General features: G+C 45.8%; 1 protein-coding gene across 4 annotated transcripts; it reads right to left on the bottom strand.

Annotated features, from left to right (window-relative positions):
- Window positions 1–724: 724 nt before the first annotated feature.
- ak7b (adenylate kinase 7b) lies at window positions 725–16,142 on the bottom strand. 4 transcript variants are annotated; one of them, XM_078941109.1, is made up of 18 exons: window positions 15,988–16,142; window positions 15,736–15,897; window positions 14,209–14,317; window positions 13,773–13,867; window positions 13,562–13,672; window positions 13,412–13,495; window positions 13,170–13,258; window positions 12,978–13,087; window positions 12,808–12,881; window positions 12,440–12,589; window positions 12,203–12,331; window positions 12,036–12,126; window positions 2,182–2,304; window positions 2,045–2,101; window positions 1,760–1,957; window positions 1,460–1,686; window positions 927–1,076; window positions 725–839 (listed from the first exon to the last, which is right to left on the bottom strand). In XM_078941109.1, exons 1-18 carry the CDS (start codon window positions 16,057–16,059, stop codon window positions 795–797), a joined length of 2,076 nt encoding a protein of 691 aa, XP_078797235.1. In that variant the 5' UTR covers window positions 16,060–16,142; the 3' UTR covers window positions 725–794. The 4 variants fall into 4 exon arrangements, with proteins under 4 accessions (XP_078797235.1, XP_078797236.1, XP_078797237.1 ...); XM_078941110.1 differs by having other exon boundaries at window positions 12,978–13,072; XM_078941111.1 differs by having other exon boundaries at window positions 15,769–15,897.
- Window positions 16,143–16,492: the final 350 nt, after the last annotated feature.

Genomic DNA, 16,492 nt, shown 5'->3' with positions numbered 1-16,492 from the left:
CAAATTACAAAAAAAAAAAGATCTTTATAACTCTGCACACTGACACACCCCTTCTGAAACTCTCATTTTTGCATTATGAAGCTGGCAGACTTCTGGACATCAGAAATAACAAAAAGAAATCCCTCCATCGTCAGTGAGAGCTCCTCGGTTCATCCATCTGATCCATGAGCAGAGACTGACACCTGCTGGTAAAATGTAACCAGTTTCAGCTCAGAGACCAGGGCAGAGAAACAGAAAACGATCCAGCTGTTACACCTGGCTCCCACCAGAGGGCGCAATACTAATATCCACAACCTTCTTTTTTGGTCTTTGATTTAAATGTAAAACTTGCAATATTGTACATCATGTGATATCTGAAATATAATATTCATTATTATTATTGTATTATTCGTGTTTTAGATTAGATATTGACCAGTTTGACGTTCTTTTACAGTGAACGATCATCTTTATCAAAAAGAGAAGATGCTTTCCTTTAAAAACTTCTGTTTTAGATTCAAATCAGTCTGCACTTGAAAGGCCTGAGTTGGCTTAAGATTGATCTACATATGAGAGAGAAAATAGCAGAAGTTAGACCACAATTTGCTGGATTTAAATGATAAAACTGTATCTGAAACTGAAAGCAAGACTGAATCAAGTCAGGTAGAGAATGGTACCAGTCAGAAGTAATTTTTTGATGTAACGTTGGTGACGATGAAAAGCTGGAGAATCACTGTGGTACCCAAGGTTTTGCTTCTTCCCTGTTACGTTTTTGCAGAACCAACAGAAATTTATTTGCTCAGTTGAGTATAACAACTTTAGGCTGGCTTGTCAGAGGGATTGTTCTTGATTAAGTACTCTGCCTGTAACCAGAAGAACCAAAACATACTATAAACAAGAGAAGCTCCTGGTGGTCCACACTGAGTTTCCACCAGAGCAGAGCATCGTACCACAAAATCCACAGGATCTGGAGGCTGAACTCGGCAGCATTCGCTCAGAGCCTGCACCAGCGTGGGCATCACCTCCCTCTTCAGGTAGCTCAGGGCCTCAGCTTTCAGCGGCTCCTCCTTCTGCCGTCTCACAACCTTCAAACACCGACTCTGAAACATAGAACATCAAGGTTCACGAGGAGAAGATAGGATCCTTCATCACTTGACAGTTTCAAACGAACATTATGGGGACCATAACCTAATATGACTTGTGTGGTTCCAGCATGTATGAGGATGACGAAGCTGAGATTCTTGAATTTTGGTTTGAATTACTGAAAAACCTCTATTTCTGCATTTAAACATTTATGTCTCATTTCAGCCCAGCAGAAGGCAGTTTGGCAAGATTCATTACATTACTGTAGAATCTGGTTAAGCTCTAGTCACAGCTGTGTGAAAGTAGCATAATGCTTTTAGTGTCGGGAAGATCAAGGTGTCGTCTACAGAGACTGAAGGAAGCATTTAGAGGCACAGGGGACCTCCCCGCTCTCACCCACCCACTTCTCCAAACGTGATGCCCTTCTCCTGGCCTCCTCCTCCTCTGCCTCCCTCCTCTCACTCTCTGCCTTAGCCAGGGCCTCCTCCTTCATCATTTCCTCAGCCTTCCTCCTCTCCTCCTCCTCCACCTCCTGTCTGGAGGGGCTGTAACTCCTGGGAGGGCCCACCGTCTGCAGGATCTTCTGTATCAGCGGTTGATTGTAAGCTTCTTTACTGCTAGTGATTTCTGGTGGGAGATGCAGTGGAGTGAGCTAAACTCAAGTCACCAGACAAAAAAACGGATGAGCTTTGAGGATTACCCAGGCGCCATGATGGGATGTCCAGCTCGGTGAAGAAGGTGAGAACTGTTTCCTCAAGTGTGTTCATTTTTCTGTAGGTGGCTAACCGCTTGGTGAAGTTCTCTGGATGATAGTTGTGCTCCTGCACCACGCTCTCTGGCAAGTTCATCACTCGATCCACCAGGAGGTTGTCCGGCGCGTCCAGAGTGAAGACAAACTCTGCAGATTAAAACACAGGGGCAGCATAAAAACCCCAAATGCTGTTGGAGCAGCTTGAGAATTTTAAAATCAGCACAAAACCAACACCTGGAACAACCCTCCTGAATGAAGCCTTGTGGGGCGTCTCATCATCTTCCTCTGCTCCTGTGACAGAAGGCAGTTAGCCGTGTTCCTTCATACTGACTCTGTAAGATCTGCAGCAGCATCACGTCAAGGTTTCTAACCACTGAAGACTTCTTTTGCTTGTTCGTATGTGTTGGGGAATCCGTCGAGGACAAAACCTTGGTTCCTGCACGGGTTAGACATCAGTTTCTCCTTCAACGCCTTCAGCTGGTTCTCTGACACATCTGCAAGACGAGACAAGTGAAGAAGAGCGAGGCTGAATCCTTAAAAATAGAAAATATTTCTTATAAATTGACACCAATGATATCATATTTTCATATTTCTTATATCTACCAGTACTGACACATTACCATCCTCTAGTCCAGCATGTAAAGATTCCTGTGGGGACCTGATGAGTAGCCTATCTATGACAAATCCGGCAGACATTACTGAGACTGCCATGTTTTAACTGCATCTTCTTTGATTTTTTTATCTTTGAATCTCAATATTGAGATTTATAAATAATTTACGGGGTCTACTGAATGTTGGAACTTTGGTTATCAATGAAAGCTAACCTCTTTATCATAGCCATAAATGTAAAATGTCCTCTTGAGGACCACAGAAAAAAACATTGTCGAGTCAATTTTTTTTTTTTTTTTTTTTTTTTTTTAACTTGTCCTGTCCAACAGCTGGGCAGACAGATGAGAGCTGAGGGCCTCTTGTGTTGGACATATTTTACTTTAACAAGAGGGGTTATTAATCTTCAGACAAACCAAAGGTATGTCTGAATAAACCCCTTTTGTAATTGAGGCCAAACCTTATTAATTTCAATCATGTCTAAAAATCTTTGGTGTTGGACCGGACGGAAAAGGAAAGAGGGGAAGAAGAGAGAGGGACGCTAGAGAGAGGGGGGGTAGGGGGTGATAATAGGAGGGGAAGGGGGATAAGACCATGAAGCAGCATACAGCAACAAGTTTACTGGTTGTTAATCATTATGGTAAGGTTCAAATGCAGTACAAAAAGGGCGGGGCCCGTCCACACACACACTCAAATGTTATAAACACACCTGCTAGCTGCAAAAATGTCCACCTGTCGACATGTACACAAAACAGATAGTGTTCACACACGCATACTTATGCCTTAAAACCAACTAGTGTGAAATATTTCAGTCATTCAGTCATGCAAACTGTTAGTGCAAAGGTGAGCTAACACCAGTGCTCAGGTGAGTGTTTATGTTCTTCTAAAATGGATGGTGGAACGTGAAAAGAGGGAGGGAGAGTGCCCAGCCATCCCCACCCCAAGACCCCCACCGCAGCAGCAGCGGCTGCCGGAATCCCCCCAACGCCACATGGGAACCGGCAGGGAACAACCGCCACCCGGGCGACCAAGCCCGCCACCCAGGCCAGGGCCAGCAGGGCCGCCGCAAGGCCCCCAGAACCAGAGGCCAGGGAGGCACGGAGGGAAAGAGAAGCGCCGCCCCAGCCCAACCAGGAGAGCAGCCCCCCCGCCGCGCCCGGAAAACTCAACGCAGGGCCCCACCGGAGAACGACGCCCACAGCCCCAAACGAGCACCCCACCACCACCCAGGAGTTCCGGGCATCCCCCCGCCCCAACCCCAGGTACGAGCCAGGACCCCCCAAGGGAGACCCGCTCCGCACTCCAGGCAGCCATCCGCCCGGCCCACGGTTGGTCCAAGGAGGAGCGAGGCAGGGGGCCCGCCGCCCCCACCCAGGAGGGGGGAACCCCGGGGAAAAAAAGAGGGCCCACAAGGGGTGTTGTAAATATGGCCCGACCAGGCTCGGCCACAGTTGAAAATTTGGCGGGGCCCAGCACTCAGGAGCAAGGACCAGAACCCACCCCCCAGGGACCAGACACCCCCGGCTCAGATGTAATGTGAACCCCCCCCACCGCGCGGAGAGAGCACCGCCGGGCCCAGGAAGCCGGCACCCCGGGGACACGGCCGCCGTTGCAAAGGGGCCCGTACCCCCCACCAGGGAAGAGGCAGGGGACAGACGGACCCAGGTCCCACCTTCCTTGCAAAATGTGTGTGCGTGTATGTGTGTTTGAGAGGGTGTGTGTGTGCATGTGTGTGTGTTTATGTTGGGATGTATATATTGAGGGGGGAGGGGTGTGTGTACTAAGGGGGGTGCAGTTAAAATTGGCGGGTAGGGCACTAAGGGGACATCTCCTGATTACTCACAGTGACGTCCCCTCACCCTCCCCACCAAGGGGCCCTAAATGTCTAAGGTGCGGTTAAAATTGGCGGGTAGGGTGCTAGGAGGACATCCGCTGCTTGCTGGCAGTGATGTCCAAGCACCCCCCATACCAAGGGCCCTACATGTCTAAGGTGCAAATAAAACCGAAAGAGGGGGGGCCCACTCCATACGGCAACCATAGGAGGGGGGCCACTGCCTAGTAAACCCCCCCCCAAGGCTCATCGCAGGCTAAGCCCCCCACCCCCTCACCCTATTATAAGGTTATATGAGGAAGGGGGTAAGTTGGGGACAGCTGATAGACTGTCCCCCGGTGGTCAAACAGCTGCCCCCCCCCCCCCCCCCCCCCCAGCAAGGGGGCCAGGCCCACCCAGCCCAGGGGCCCCACCCCCGGAGGCGCCGACACCCCAGGCCCAGCACCACCCACCCCACACAGAGAGAGAGGAGCCAGAAAGCGCTGCCCCCCCCCCCCCCCCCCCCCGGAGCAAGCCCAGGCCCCCACCCCCAAACGCCGGCCCTAGAAGAGCTCTGGTCAGGCCTTGACGGGACCGAGGCAGCCAACCGGCCGGGGAAACCGCCGATGGCCTCAGCGGAGACCCCGACCCGACAACCCCCCCTGCCCCGTACCAATAGTGCCCCCCCCCCCCCCTCCCCCAGAATCCCCCCCCACAGGACAGGGCCGACAAGACCCCCCACCCCACCCCAGACCCCGCAGCCGAAGCGGATGACACCCAGAGCGACCGGGGGCCCCAAGAGGGTTGTCCTGTCCCGCCCCAGAGCCAGGGAAGGGCCGATCCCAGCCCCAGGTGTAGATGGGAAGCCCATCCAGCGCCGCTGGGCCCCCCCCCGAGCAGCGCCCCCCGCCAACCCCCCCCAGCACAGGCAAAGGGACCACCCCCCCAAGCCAAGCCAGACCACCACCCCACCCCCCCACCACGCACCCCCACACCCAAGCCTAGAGGACCACGCAGCGCCCCAGCCCGCCCCACCCAGGCGCCGGACCCGACCCCCCGACCAACGGAGCCCCCACCACCCCCCGCCAGGCACCGGAGGCCCCGACCCCCACCCCGGCCCACGGCAAAAGGGCAAGGAGCAGCGATGACCAGGCCCCCCCCCACCCCCTAAGTCACGGAGTTAGCTATGGGAGACCAGAGAGACCGAATTCTTTCAAAGTTACTTGAACTTTGGGCTGACATTTTTTCCAAGCTGATATGATCAAGCAGCAGATTTCTGTGATGAGTTATATTTATATTTTTTTTGCTTTTCCAATTTATTAAAATAGTTTTTTTAGCAATGCAAAGAGTTATGAAAATGATAGAGCCTAATCCTCCTTCTACATCGATGGCACTCATGTCACCAAGCACACAAAGTGACGGTGAAGCTGTGATTGAAACCTTAAGCCAGACTGATAGATCGGCACATACCTGCTGCCAGAGAGCCTGGACAGGCGTGCAGAACCATAGTGCATGCATGTAATTGTCGGGTAGATTACTGTCACAGTGCTGACAAATGTCTGAGTTACTGAGACCCATCTTGAACATCCTCTGTCCAGTGTAGTAAATTCTGTGAAGAGTTTTGAAATGGATTAGCTGCAGATTTGGACTTTTTGTCATTTTAAAGGTGTTTAGACAGAGTTCTGACCAAAAACTTTCATCTGTGCTGATGCTCAAATCCGCATCCCATTTTGTTGTCGGAAGTGAAATATTGTTATCTAAATTACATAAAAGTTTGTATATTTTGGAGAGAGTTTTATTCATTGAGAAATTGATCAGAGTGGCAACTACATCTGGTAGCTTTAAATCGTTGTCTCTGTATTCAAACTTTTTAGTAATAATTGATTTAAGTTGCTGATATTCCAAGAAGTTATATATTCCATGTTTGTCTTGAAGTTCCTGGGGAGTTATGAATCTTCTATCAATAATTACGTGCTCTAGTTGTTTTATGCCCCCTGCTTGCCAAGCTGGGAAGTGGATAATTTTTTTGTTTATGAGGATGTCTGGGTTGTTCCAGCTGGGTGTCATTTTGCACGGTTGAATTGATGATTTTGATATTTTGAGAAATTCCCACCAGGCTGGTAAAGTGGCATTTATATTAATACTTTTGAAACAATCCTGTTTTTTAACTATTTGGCTAATAAATGGAAGATCTGACAGGTTGATCTTTCCACATAACGCCTGTTCCAAGTCTAACCATGAGTTAGTTTCTGGATTATTTTTTAACCATTTTAAGATGTATTGTAATCTATTTGCAAGAAAGTAATTTGTGGAAGTTAGGTAATTCTAATCCTCCACAGCTTTTTGCAGATTTTAAAGTTTTTAGACTAATTCTTGCAGGTTTATTGTTCCATAGAAAGCTTGATATGGATGAGTCTAATGTTTTGAACCATTTTAATGGCGGTTGTGTGGGAATCATTGAGAAGAGATAATTAACTTTGGGTAAGATTTTCATTTTTACCCTTATGGGCTACCTTGCCCATAAGGGACAAAGGCAGGTTGGTCCAGCGTGTTAGATCGTCCTGTATGTTTTTCAGTAATGGGGTGTAGTTTAGCTGCACCAGTTCTGATATTTTGGGGGAAAAATAAATACCTAGATATTTTATATTGCCTGATTTAACTGGTATTGTGAGTCCTTGCTCCGCATTACTGTTCAGTGGTAATAAAACAGATTTATTCCAATTAATGGAATAGTCTGATATAGAAGAGAATTCATTAATGATTGTTGCCGTTTCATTTACAGAATGTATATTACTTAAAAACAGTAATATGTCATCTGCATAGAGACTAATTTTATGATGGCTGTGTTTGGTTTTAATTCCTTTAATACTCTCATTCTGTCTTATTGCTGCAGCTAGAGGCTCGATAAATATTGCAAAAAGAGAGGGGGACAGTGGGCAACCCTGTCTAGTTCCTCTTCCGAGAAAAAACCTGTTGGAAGTCTGTTTATTAGTTCTAACTGATGCATTGGGGTTGTGATATAATATTTTGATCCAATTGATGAATGATTCTCCAAACCCAAACTTATGGAGGGCAGCAATGAGGAACTTCCAGTTTACTCTATCAAAGGCTTTTTCAGCATCCAGTGATAGTATAGTCATTTCCTGGTTTTTGATGGTGGCAAAGTCTATTATGTTAACGAGTCTGCGGACATTGTCATCCGAGTGTCTGCCTTTGATGAATCCAGTTTGATCAAAGTCAATTATGTGAGGAGTGACTTTTTCTATTCTCTGTGCTAGTGCACAGTCGAGTCAATTTTTTTAATTGCGTATTTAATTTGGTTTTTACTGTGTTTTTGTCGGTACGTTTTACATTACAAAACAAACCAGTGTCTGATAAAAAACAAATTAAATACGCAGTATAATTTTATAGACACAATGAACCTCTTTGAATCATTACGAAAAAGTTTCGGACAATTATCCATCCATCCATCCATCCATCCATCCATCCATCCATCCATCCATCTTCCTCCGCTTATCCAGGACCGGGTCGCGGGGGCAGCAGACTGAGCAGAGATGCCCAGACTTCTCTCACCCCAGCCACTTCCTCCAGCTCCTCTGGGGGGACCCCGAGGCGTTCCCAGGCCAGCCGAGAGACGTAGTCTCTCCAGCGTGTCCTGGGTCTTCCCCGGGGCCTCCGCCCAGTGGGACATGCCCGGAACACTTCTCCAGGGAGGCGTCCAGGGGGCATCCGGACTAGATGCCCGAGCCACCTCAGCTGGCTCCTTTCGATGTGGAGGAGAAGCGGTTCTACTCCGAGCTCCCCGCGGGTGACCGAGCTTCTCACCCTATCTCTAAGGGAGCGCCCAGCCAGCCTACAGAGGAAGCTCATTTCAGCCGCTTGTATTCGGGACCTTGTTTATTCGGTCAAGACCCATAGCTCATGACCATAGGTGAGTATTGGAACGAAGATCGACCGGTAAATTGAGAGCTTTGCTTTTCGGCTCAGCTCTCTCTTCACCACGACGGACCGATAGAGCGACCGCATAACTACGGACGCCGCTCCGATCCGCCTGTCAATCTCACGCTCCGGTCTTCCCTCACTCGTGAACAAGACCCCAAGGTATTTAAACTCCTCCACCTGGGGCAAGGACACTCCACCCACCGAGAGATGGCAAACTACCTTACTCCGGTCAAGGACCATGGCCTCAGATTTAGCGGTGCTGACCCTCATGCCAGCCGCTTCACACTCGGCCGCAAACCGCCCCAATGCATCTGGAGGCTCCGGTTTGATGAAGCCAACAGGACAACATCATCTGCAAAAAGCAGAGAGGAAATCCTGTGGTCCCCAAACCAGATCCCTTCCGGCCCCTGGCTGCGCCTAGAAATTCTGTCCATAAAAACTATGAACAGAACCGGTGATAAAGGGCAGCCCTGCCGGAGTCCAACGTGGACCGGGAACAGGTCTGACTTACTGCCGGCTATGTGAACCAAGCTCCTACTCCGGTCATACAGAGACCGGACAGCCCTCAGTAAGGCTCCCCGGACCCCATACTCCCAGAGCACCCCCCACAGGATGCCACGGGGGACGCGGTCGAACGCCTTTTCCAAATCCACAAAACGCATATGGACTGGATGAGCGAACTCCCACACATCCCTCCAGTACCCTAGATAGGGTGTAGAGCTGGTCCACTGTTCCACGACCAGGACAGAAACCGCACTGTTGTTCCTGAATCCGAGGTTCGACTATCGGACGGACTCTCCTCTCCAGTACCCTGGCATAGACTTTCCCAGGGAGGCTGAGGAGTGTAATTCCCCTATGGTTGGAACACACCCTCCGGTCCCCCTTCTTAAAGAGGGGGAACCACCACCCCTGTCTGCCAGTCCAGTGGTACGGTTCCCGACCGCCACGCGACGCTGCAGAGACGTGTCAGCCAAGACAACTCCCACAGCATCCAGAGACTTGAGGTGCTCAGGGCGGACTTCATCCACCCCCGGGGCCTTGCCACCGAGGAGCTCGTTGACTACCTCAGTGACTTCAGCCCGGGTAATAGACAGCCCCACCCCAAAGTCCTCACTCTCCGCTTCTTCAAAAGAAGCGGACAATTATGCATGCGAGAACTCCGACGGCTGGAAAAACTGGAACGTAACCGGGCGCGTCAGAAGAATTATCTGCGGATTAACCTCCACTGCCGGGATGAAGGGATTATTCCAACCAGTCTCAACATAAAGAACCCGATCAGAACCGACAACGCAGAGCGGATGATCAAAAGAGTGCGGAGGGCTTTGGTCAAAGAAAGAATCCGGTGCACAACAAACAAGATTAACATTTTGGAAACACAGCTGGAACGGGAACTACAGGACTTCACACAACGACACTCGCTTAACAAAGAAACGGAGCAAAACCTGAGAGGACACCTACGCAACGTACACAACAGTGAGTATGAAAAAACAAAAACACGCCACATAGCAAAACTTGAAAAACTAATAGCCAAAGCAGCAAAAAAGCAAGAACACAAAAACACCATAAATGACAAATGGATCTGCAATCTATAAAAATACACTCTATCCGAAGCTGAACGCAGCGTATTATCAAAAGGTTTAAACTACGCCATAACCCCAAGCAGATCCCACATGAGGAATTCATCGTAGCCACCGAATTAGCATGTGAAAGAATACAGGACCCAGGAGAAAAAGCAGCATTGCGCAATGAAATGGCAGGCATCCTCAAAACCGCAAAACTACCACCAAGCAACATAACCAAAAAAGAAATGGTAGCCATCCACAATCTGAAAAACAATAGAGAAATCACAATATTACCAGCGGACAAAGGCAGAACCACAGTCATCCTGGACAGAGAACAATATGAAAAACAAATGGATGAGATACTTCATGACCGGAACACCTATGAGGTCCTGAAAAAAGACCCGACAGAAGCAAAGAAGAAAAAACTCAAGACTATACTGAAACAGCTACAGGAGGAAAAGAAAATAGACAAACAAACCTACAACCACGTCATACCAACAGCCAGCATCATCCCCCGAATCTATGGCACTCCAAAAATACACAAACCTGGAGCACCACTGAGGCCCATAATAGACAGCATGGGATCAGTAACATGCAACCTATCCAAATTCATCGCCGATATTTTGAAACCCCTCCTAGGAAACACAGACTACCATTGTGAAAATGCAAAACAGCTGGCAGGGAACTCAAAGACAAAAAAATGGAAGCAAACGAAATATTCATTTCACAAGACGTAGTATCATTATTCACCAGGACTCCAGTAGAAGCCACACTACAAATAGTCCAAGAACAGTTAACAGCAGACAAATCGCTAAGGAAACGCACAAATTTTACAGTTAACGACATTACTAAACTTCTCCATTTAATCACTACATCCACGTATTTCCAATTCCGTAACACAATTTACAGACAAAAGGAAGGCTTTCCCATGGGTGACCCACTATCAGCCACAATGTGCAGCTTTTTCATGGAGGACCTGGAAAAGAAAGCAATAACATCCGCACCAGAGCACTGCCGTCCAACCTTGTGGAAACGCTACGTCGATGACATTCTGGAAAAGATCAAAACAGGACACACGCAAGAGATCACAGACCACCTGAACACCATGGACGATACGGGACAAATCAAATTCACACATGAAGAGGAGAAAGACAACTCCATCAACTTCCTGGACATAAACATCACGCACACCGAAAACAGGGGCATAAAAATAAAAATACACAGGAAACCAACTCACACAGATCAATATTTGTTATGGACATCAAATCAGCACCCCAGTCAAACCATATAAAAAACTCAGGCAAATACTTGTTCACCCAAAAGACAAGATCGAACAAAACAAGAAATGCAAAGTCATTTATGAAATCCCATGTCACACCTGCAATAAAACGTACATCGGAGAAACAGGACGCACCTTCATCACAAGAAAAATGGAACATCAAAAAGAATGTGAAAAGGAAACAAATAAAATACTAACAAGAGCCAGACGACAACAGGCAGTACAAGAAAATATGAAATCAGCCATAACGGACCACTGCAAGCAGGAAAACCACATCATGGACTGGGAAAAGGCCAAAGTCCTCCACACTGAAGACAACAGACACCGCAGATGGATCATGGAGGCGGTGGAGATAAGAAAGCGAGCCCATACTTCCATGAACAGGGATGAGGGAGCCTTCCTGCTCTCCCACACCTGGAGCAACATCCTCCAGCAAAAAACGGACATCAAGGGGCGGAGTCACTTGTCAAAGTTTGACAGGTGACTCCGCCTCAGTCACAATCAGCTGTTTTTTAAAGACGTCACACACCACCACCTGATGACGACCCTGATGAAGGTGGAAGACATTCCACCGAAACATGTCGGTACGTTTTACATTACAAAACAAACCAGTGTCTGATAAAAAACAAATACGCAGTATAATTTTATAGACACAATGAACCTCTTTGAAACAATTTTTTTAATTCTACCAAAACCTACAATTCCCAGAGCCCCACCCTTCACATTTTGTTTAACTACAAAGCCCCAAATCTCCTCTGTAAATACCAAAATGAGATAACTCAGTAGTATGCAGTTGTTGGGAGATATTCAGGTTTAGGAGATGTTTAAGATAGTGCTATCACATTTGCTTTTGACATAAACAGATGGGGCTCCAAGAATTACCCCTGAGGAACACCTTAAGTTACACTGAAGCAGCTTAAGGTAAACTCTTCCTTGAGACATCTGGATCTACCTGTGATATTGGATCGTAATTATTTCCTACATAAAAACAATGAATCAGAAGAGGGTAAGCCTGTTTTTTTAGACCTTTGTTATGCTTCATGCTGTCCTTTAGGCTGCTTAGAAGATCCTTCATCGTTGAATCATCTGCTTCTGGATCAAGATTTACAGAATCCTCCTGAAATAAAACAAGAACTGTACTTGCAAACAGAAAAAAAGAAGATAAAAAACCCTCAACTGATGTGTCGGCTCACCAGCTGGGCGATGGCCTCCGACACGGCGTCCCTCAGGGTGATGTAATGGAGCTTGTAGTGTTGGCAGATTTGTTTGGACACCGTGCTCTTCCCCGCCGCAGGAGGACCCAGCACACACATCCGGATGGGCTGCAGCACAAAGAGCTTCATCTTAAATTTTGGGTTAGTTTAGTTTGTGATCGAGTTGGTTCTGTCTTTTGACCTGGACACTCCGGACAAGGATCATCTGGTGCTCACCAGCAGTCCCCGAGTCTGCCGGTACTCCTCCACCACTAGATCCACATTCTCCACCAGCCCAGACTCACAGTGCCAGCTGATGGAAAACAGCTTGCGGATGAACACAGCTTCCATTCGAAGGCTGACCAGCAGATAATCGATGTCTGTTGCCTGTTAACGACAGACAACTCCATAGAGGTTCGGTAGAATTACAGAGACCCAAGACCTACAGATCTGTTAGTTTGGTAGCCACAGTTATGAGCCACCTGATTACTGAACACCTGTATAGGATCTTTTTTTTGTGAGCTAGACTATCTAACCCGAAAGGTGCCCTACTTTATTTTCAATTACATTAACAAGCACAAAGTATGAGCTTAACAGGTGCATACACTCAGGTCTTGTACAAGAAGGGCCTCCTCAATGGGTCGTTTGTGGATCTTTCCTGATCCCAGAGTGGAGGCCACTGCCTGGAGAGGAAAGACATTACATTAAAAAATCAGTGACACCTGCAGAATTACAGGAAACTGTTTTCTGAAAGTGTCCTAACTTTTTTTTAAACTTGCCTTTATGATTTCCTCCATGCTGTTATTGGAGCCATCCACAGCCAGCAGGTAATACGGCCTGGGCCGATGGTGGATCACATGTTGAATGACACTAAACACAAAGGGACTTTGATGGTTTCAGCACTCAGGCTTCATGCTGGAGCATCATGCCACGTTCTGGTATGGCTATGCAAAGCAGAACTACTCACCTGGCCAAATCCCTGATATGAATTGTAGGAACAATGTTATCGCCATCTCCAAATACAGAGACTTCAGGCTCCTGTCCGAGCCACGCTTTCTACAAACACATATGAAGCCATGGATAAGTACAGGACACTTTCAGGCCTGGTGTGAGCTACTTTTGACACCTTTATTAAAACGGTGGCATTTTGGTCAACCACTAGGAGGCAAAGAAATGAGAAGAATAAGGAGGATTTTCTTCATTTAGTACCTTAAAGAAGTAGTGGAATAGGTTTTCTCCCATCCCGTACTGCAGTCCTGACGCCACCACATAGGTGGAGAACAGCTCCCTATTCTGAAAGAAACCAACATGTCAGCTGTGAACAGATCTCAGTCAATGCACGAAGCCACCAGAACGCACAGTTTTGCCCATTTTAGCCACCCTCTTCTCCAGGTCAATGTGCCGCGCAAAGTTCGGATGAGCTTTTCTGCTCCAGAAAATCTCATCTGTGAAAGGAAGCGTTGGATCATCCTGTAAAAAAAAAAAAAAAATACAAGAGTTAAAAAAAAGGTTTTTATCTATGAAAAAGCCATTCAGATGATAAAAAAACTGAACTTCTATGGGAACTCACAGGATCCACTGGCTTGCTTGAAGCCCAGGTCATTACTGTAGAGATGAGGATGAACATCTTTGGTCCAGAGAAACTCCCCATCAAACCATGGAGAGCTGTCAATCAGACACAGAGAAGATCGAGGTGGAATTTTATATTCACACCAATTAAAATCCTCACAGCAAGAAAAAGCTCAACATCTATGCAAACAAAGAACTGGCTCCATAGCAGAAAAAGCTTTTAAAACTGTCATTAACCTTTATTTGTATATAAATAAATATCTTAAGTCCAAATGACCCAAGAAAAATGGAAAACAAAACATAAAAGTTAAACTAATATTAGTATTATTGTCTATTATGCATTTTTAAAAAATTGTAATAGATATTACCTAAAGGCAGGAAAAACATTTACTTTCGCTTCTAAACAGCTTCTCATCCAAACCACGTAACGTTGTCACCTGTCACAGCCCACGCGGCCTCCTCCACCTGACCGGTCTCCTGGCTGACATTATAGATCACAGCATCACACTGCATCAGTTTGGACAGCAGCTCCTCTCTGTCCGGACGCTACAAAACACAAAAGACAGACATGTTTCCTGCAAAGACGAGAGGCTATTGGTGACGCCAGGATTACAGTGTTAAAGTAAGACTAACACTTCTTTAAAAGAATATTAGTCTATATTTATGGAAAGTAGTTGTAATGTTTTTTTTTGTAGTTTTTTTTTTCATATTATGCAAGTAGTTGATATAAGTTATCCTCCAATTGGTTGCTCAAGAATGACTAAAACAGTTCTGGTGGTGAACATAACTATGTGATAGTTTATATTCTTGAATGAATTGGATTTTGACAAACAAACAGACTAAATACAACAGGTGTCGTCTGAAAGAAGCAAGCACGCTTTGATGCTTCGCTTCATTCTCCTGCCTTCTTCGCCGTGGCAAGAAAACAGGATTAAAACCATATTTAAAATTTGTGAGATTGGCTATGATGTATCAATGCTGTTTGTTATACATAGCCTGGAAACAAGAGTGACATGGTTTAACTCTGTCTTTATGAATAATATTTTTGTATCATCGCTGCTGGCTGTAGAGTGTGTTTGTGTGTGTGTGTGTGTGCACATGCTCATCCAGAGTAATGAGGACGATGAAATGTTGATCAGTGCTCCCCTATGACCTCATTTATCCTGTCATTTCACAGGCAGGTGAAGGTTTTGTTTGACGTGCTCATCGTCAGGTTATGGCGTCTCATACCGTCTTGAGTTTGTACATAAATGAAGCCTGTCGTCCAGATGTGTCTCTGTTTGGCTTTTGCCTCCACCTAAAGCCCCAGCTTCCCTCACTGGCAGTGCCTGTTGTTTCATTTGTCCCTCTGTGTGTACAAGAAGTGTGCCTCCTGGACACATGTATGTGTGAGTTTGCATGTCAGCAAATCTTTCTTTTTGTTTTTTTTTTTTGTATGGTTTTGTTTGCTTATTCTGTTTTTCCTTCTGTCCATTTTGGGAGTGTGTGTTTATTTATTTCACAGTTCACAACCATCCAAGGACATTATATCAGACTTTTTGGTGCCTTTTTTATGTTTCTTCAATACACATCTAAGTAAAAATGGACAAAACATTGAAATGGAATTGAAAGACAACTCTTCATCAAAAAAATAAATGACTAAATCAGGCTAAAAATTAATTCGGTCTCAAGCGTTTAACTGAACTAGACTGACCAAAAACGTGTTGTGCTGTATGTATAAAAATCATATTTCAAAAAATAAATAAATAAATCATGTTGTTGACTTTTATTTTCTTCGTATCACTAAAGTTTTTACTTGAGCTCTATATTTAGAAAAATTGTCCAAAAATGAGTTAGAGAAATAAAGTCTAAGTAGAGTGTTTTATAAATAGGCTGTTTTATCCAAAATAAAAAAGTAAGCTCTGAAAGAATAATCGTTATTTTTATTTATCTTAAACACACTCTAATAAATGTAACAAACTCACTGCAGCTTTTACGTTTAAGAGATGTTCACCCACAAAGTAAACCTCCAGCGCGCGCGGCGCGTCCTCGTGAGGCCGTTCGGAGACCGTTCCGACCACCTGGAGGGCTGCAACTTCCTGAACGTCTGTGTGGTCACGTGCTGCAGCCTCGCGCTCACACAGAAACTAAAAAACAAAACAACAAAGTTAGCGCACTCAATATAAACATAGACAGTATTGGCACAAACGGAACCTCATAGCAGCGAGCTGCCGTACCTCGGCGATGTGTCCGGAGGAGAAGGAATTAATGTTGTTTATGAAAACTCTCATCACCGGCGGCTCCGCCATCTTTGGTATCAGTTGTGATGTTGCTAGGAGACGATCTCTGTGACGCAGTCAGCAACCACGCGGGGGGCCAAATATTTGAGTTCCGGCACGTCACTATCGCCAGAAAAAAAAAACGTTATGCCCCCTCATATAAAGGAGGATATGAATTCACAAATATTTCTGATTTAAATTATACATTTAAAATTAACTGGATTAAAAAATGCCTTCAACACTCAAATTCAGTTTGGGACTTTATCCCCTTCAATTTTTTTAATAAAATTGGTGGCATTCATTTTCTATTAAAATGTAATTATAATATCAAAAAGAATCTAGTCAATCTTTCGAATTTTTATCATTTATTTAACATTATTATAAGTTTCAAAAAAATCCTGACATATTTCACTTCTGATGATAAAAAAGTAGAAAATAGTTTTAATTTGTTACTTCTCCAATC

Source organism: Oryzias latipes, chromosome 22 (assembly GCF_053564925.1).
Source record: "Oryzias latipes strain Hd-rR chromosome 22, Olatipes_Hd-rR_3.1".
Taxonomy (NCBI): Eukaryota; Metazoa; Chordata; class Actinopteri; order Beloniformes; family Adrianichthyidae; genus Oryzias; species Oryzias latipes.
This window is presented reverse-complemented; position numbering and strand designations above follow the sequence as displayed.

Bases quoted from the DNA above. Each gene is read 5' to 3' on its own strand.
- ak7b (XM_078941109.1), bottom strand. From the start codon at position 16,059: ATGGCGGAGCCGCCGGTGATGAGAGTTTTCATAAACAACATTAATTCC. The intron at 13,868-14,208 runs GTGACAACGTTA...TCTGATTGACAG, and splicing joins GGCCGCGTGGGCTGTGACAG to CTCTCCATGGTTTGATGGGG. The intron at 12,127-12,202 runs GTGAGCCGACAC...GTTTTATTTCAG, and splicing joins CGGAGGCCATCGCCCAGCTG to GAGGATTCTGTAAATCTTGA.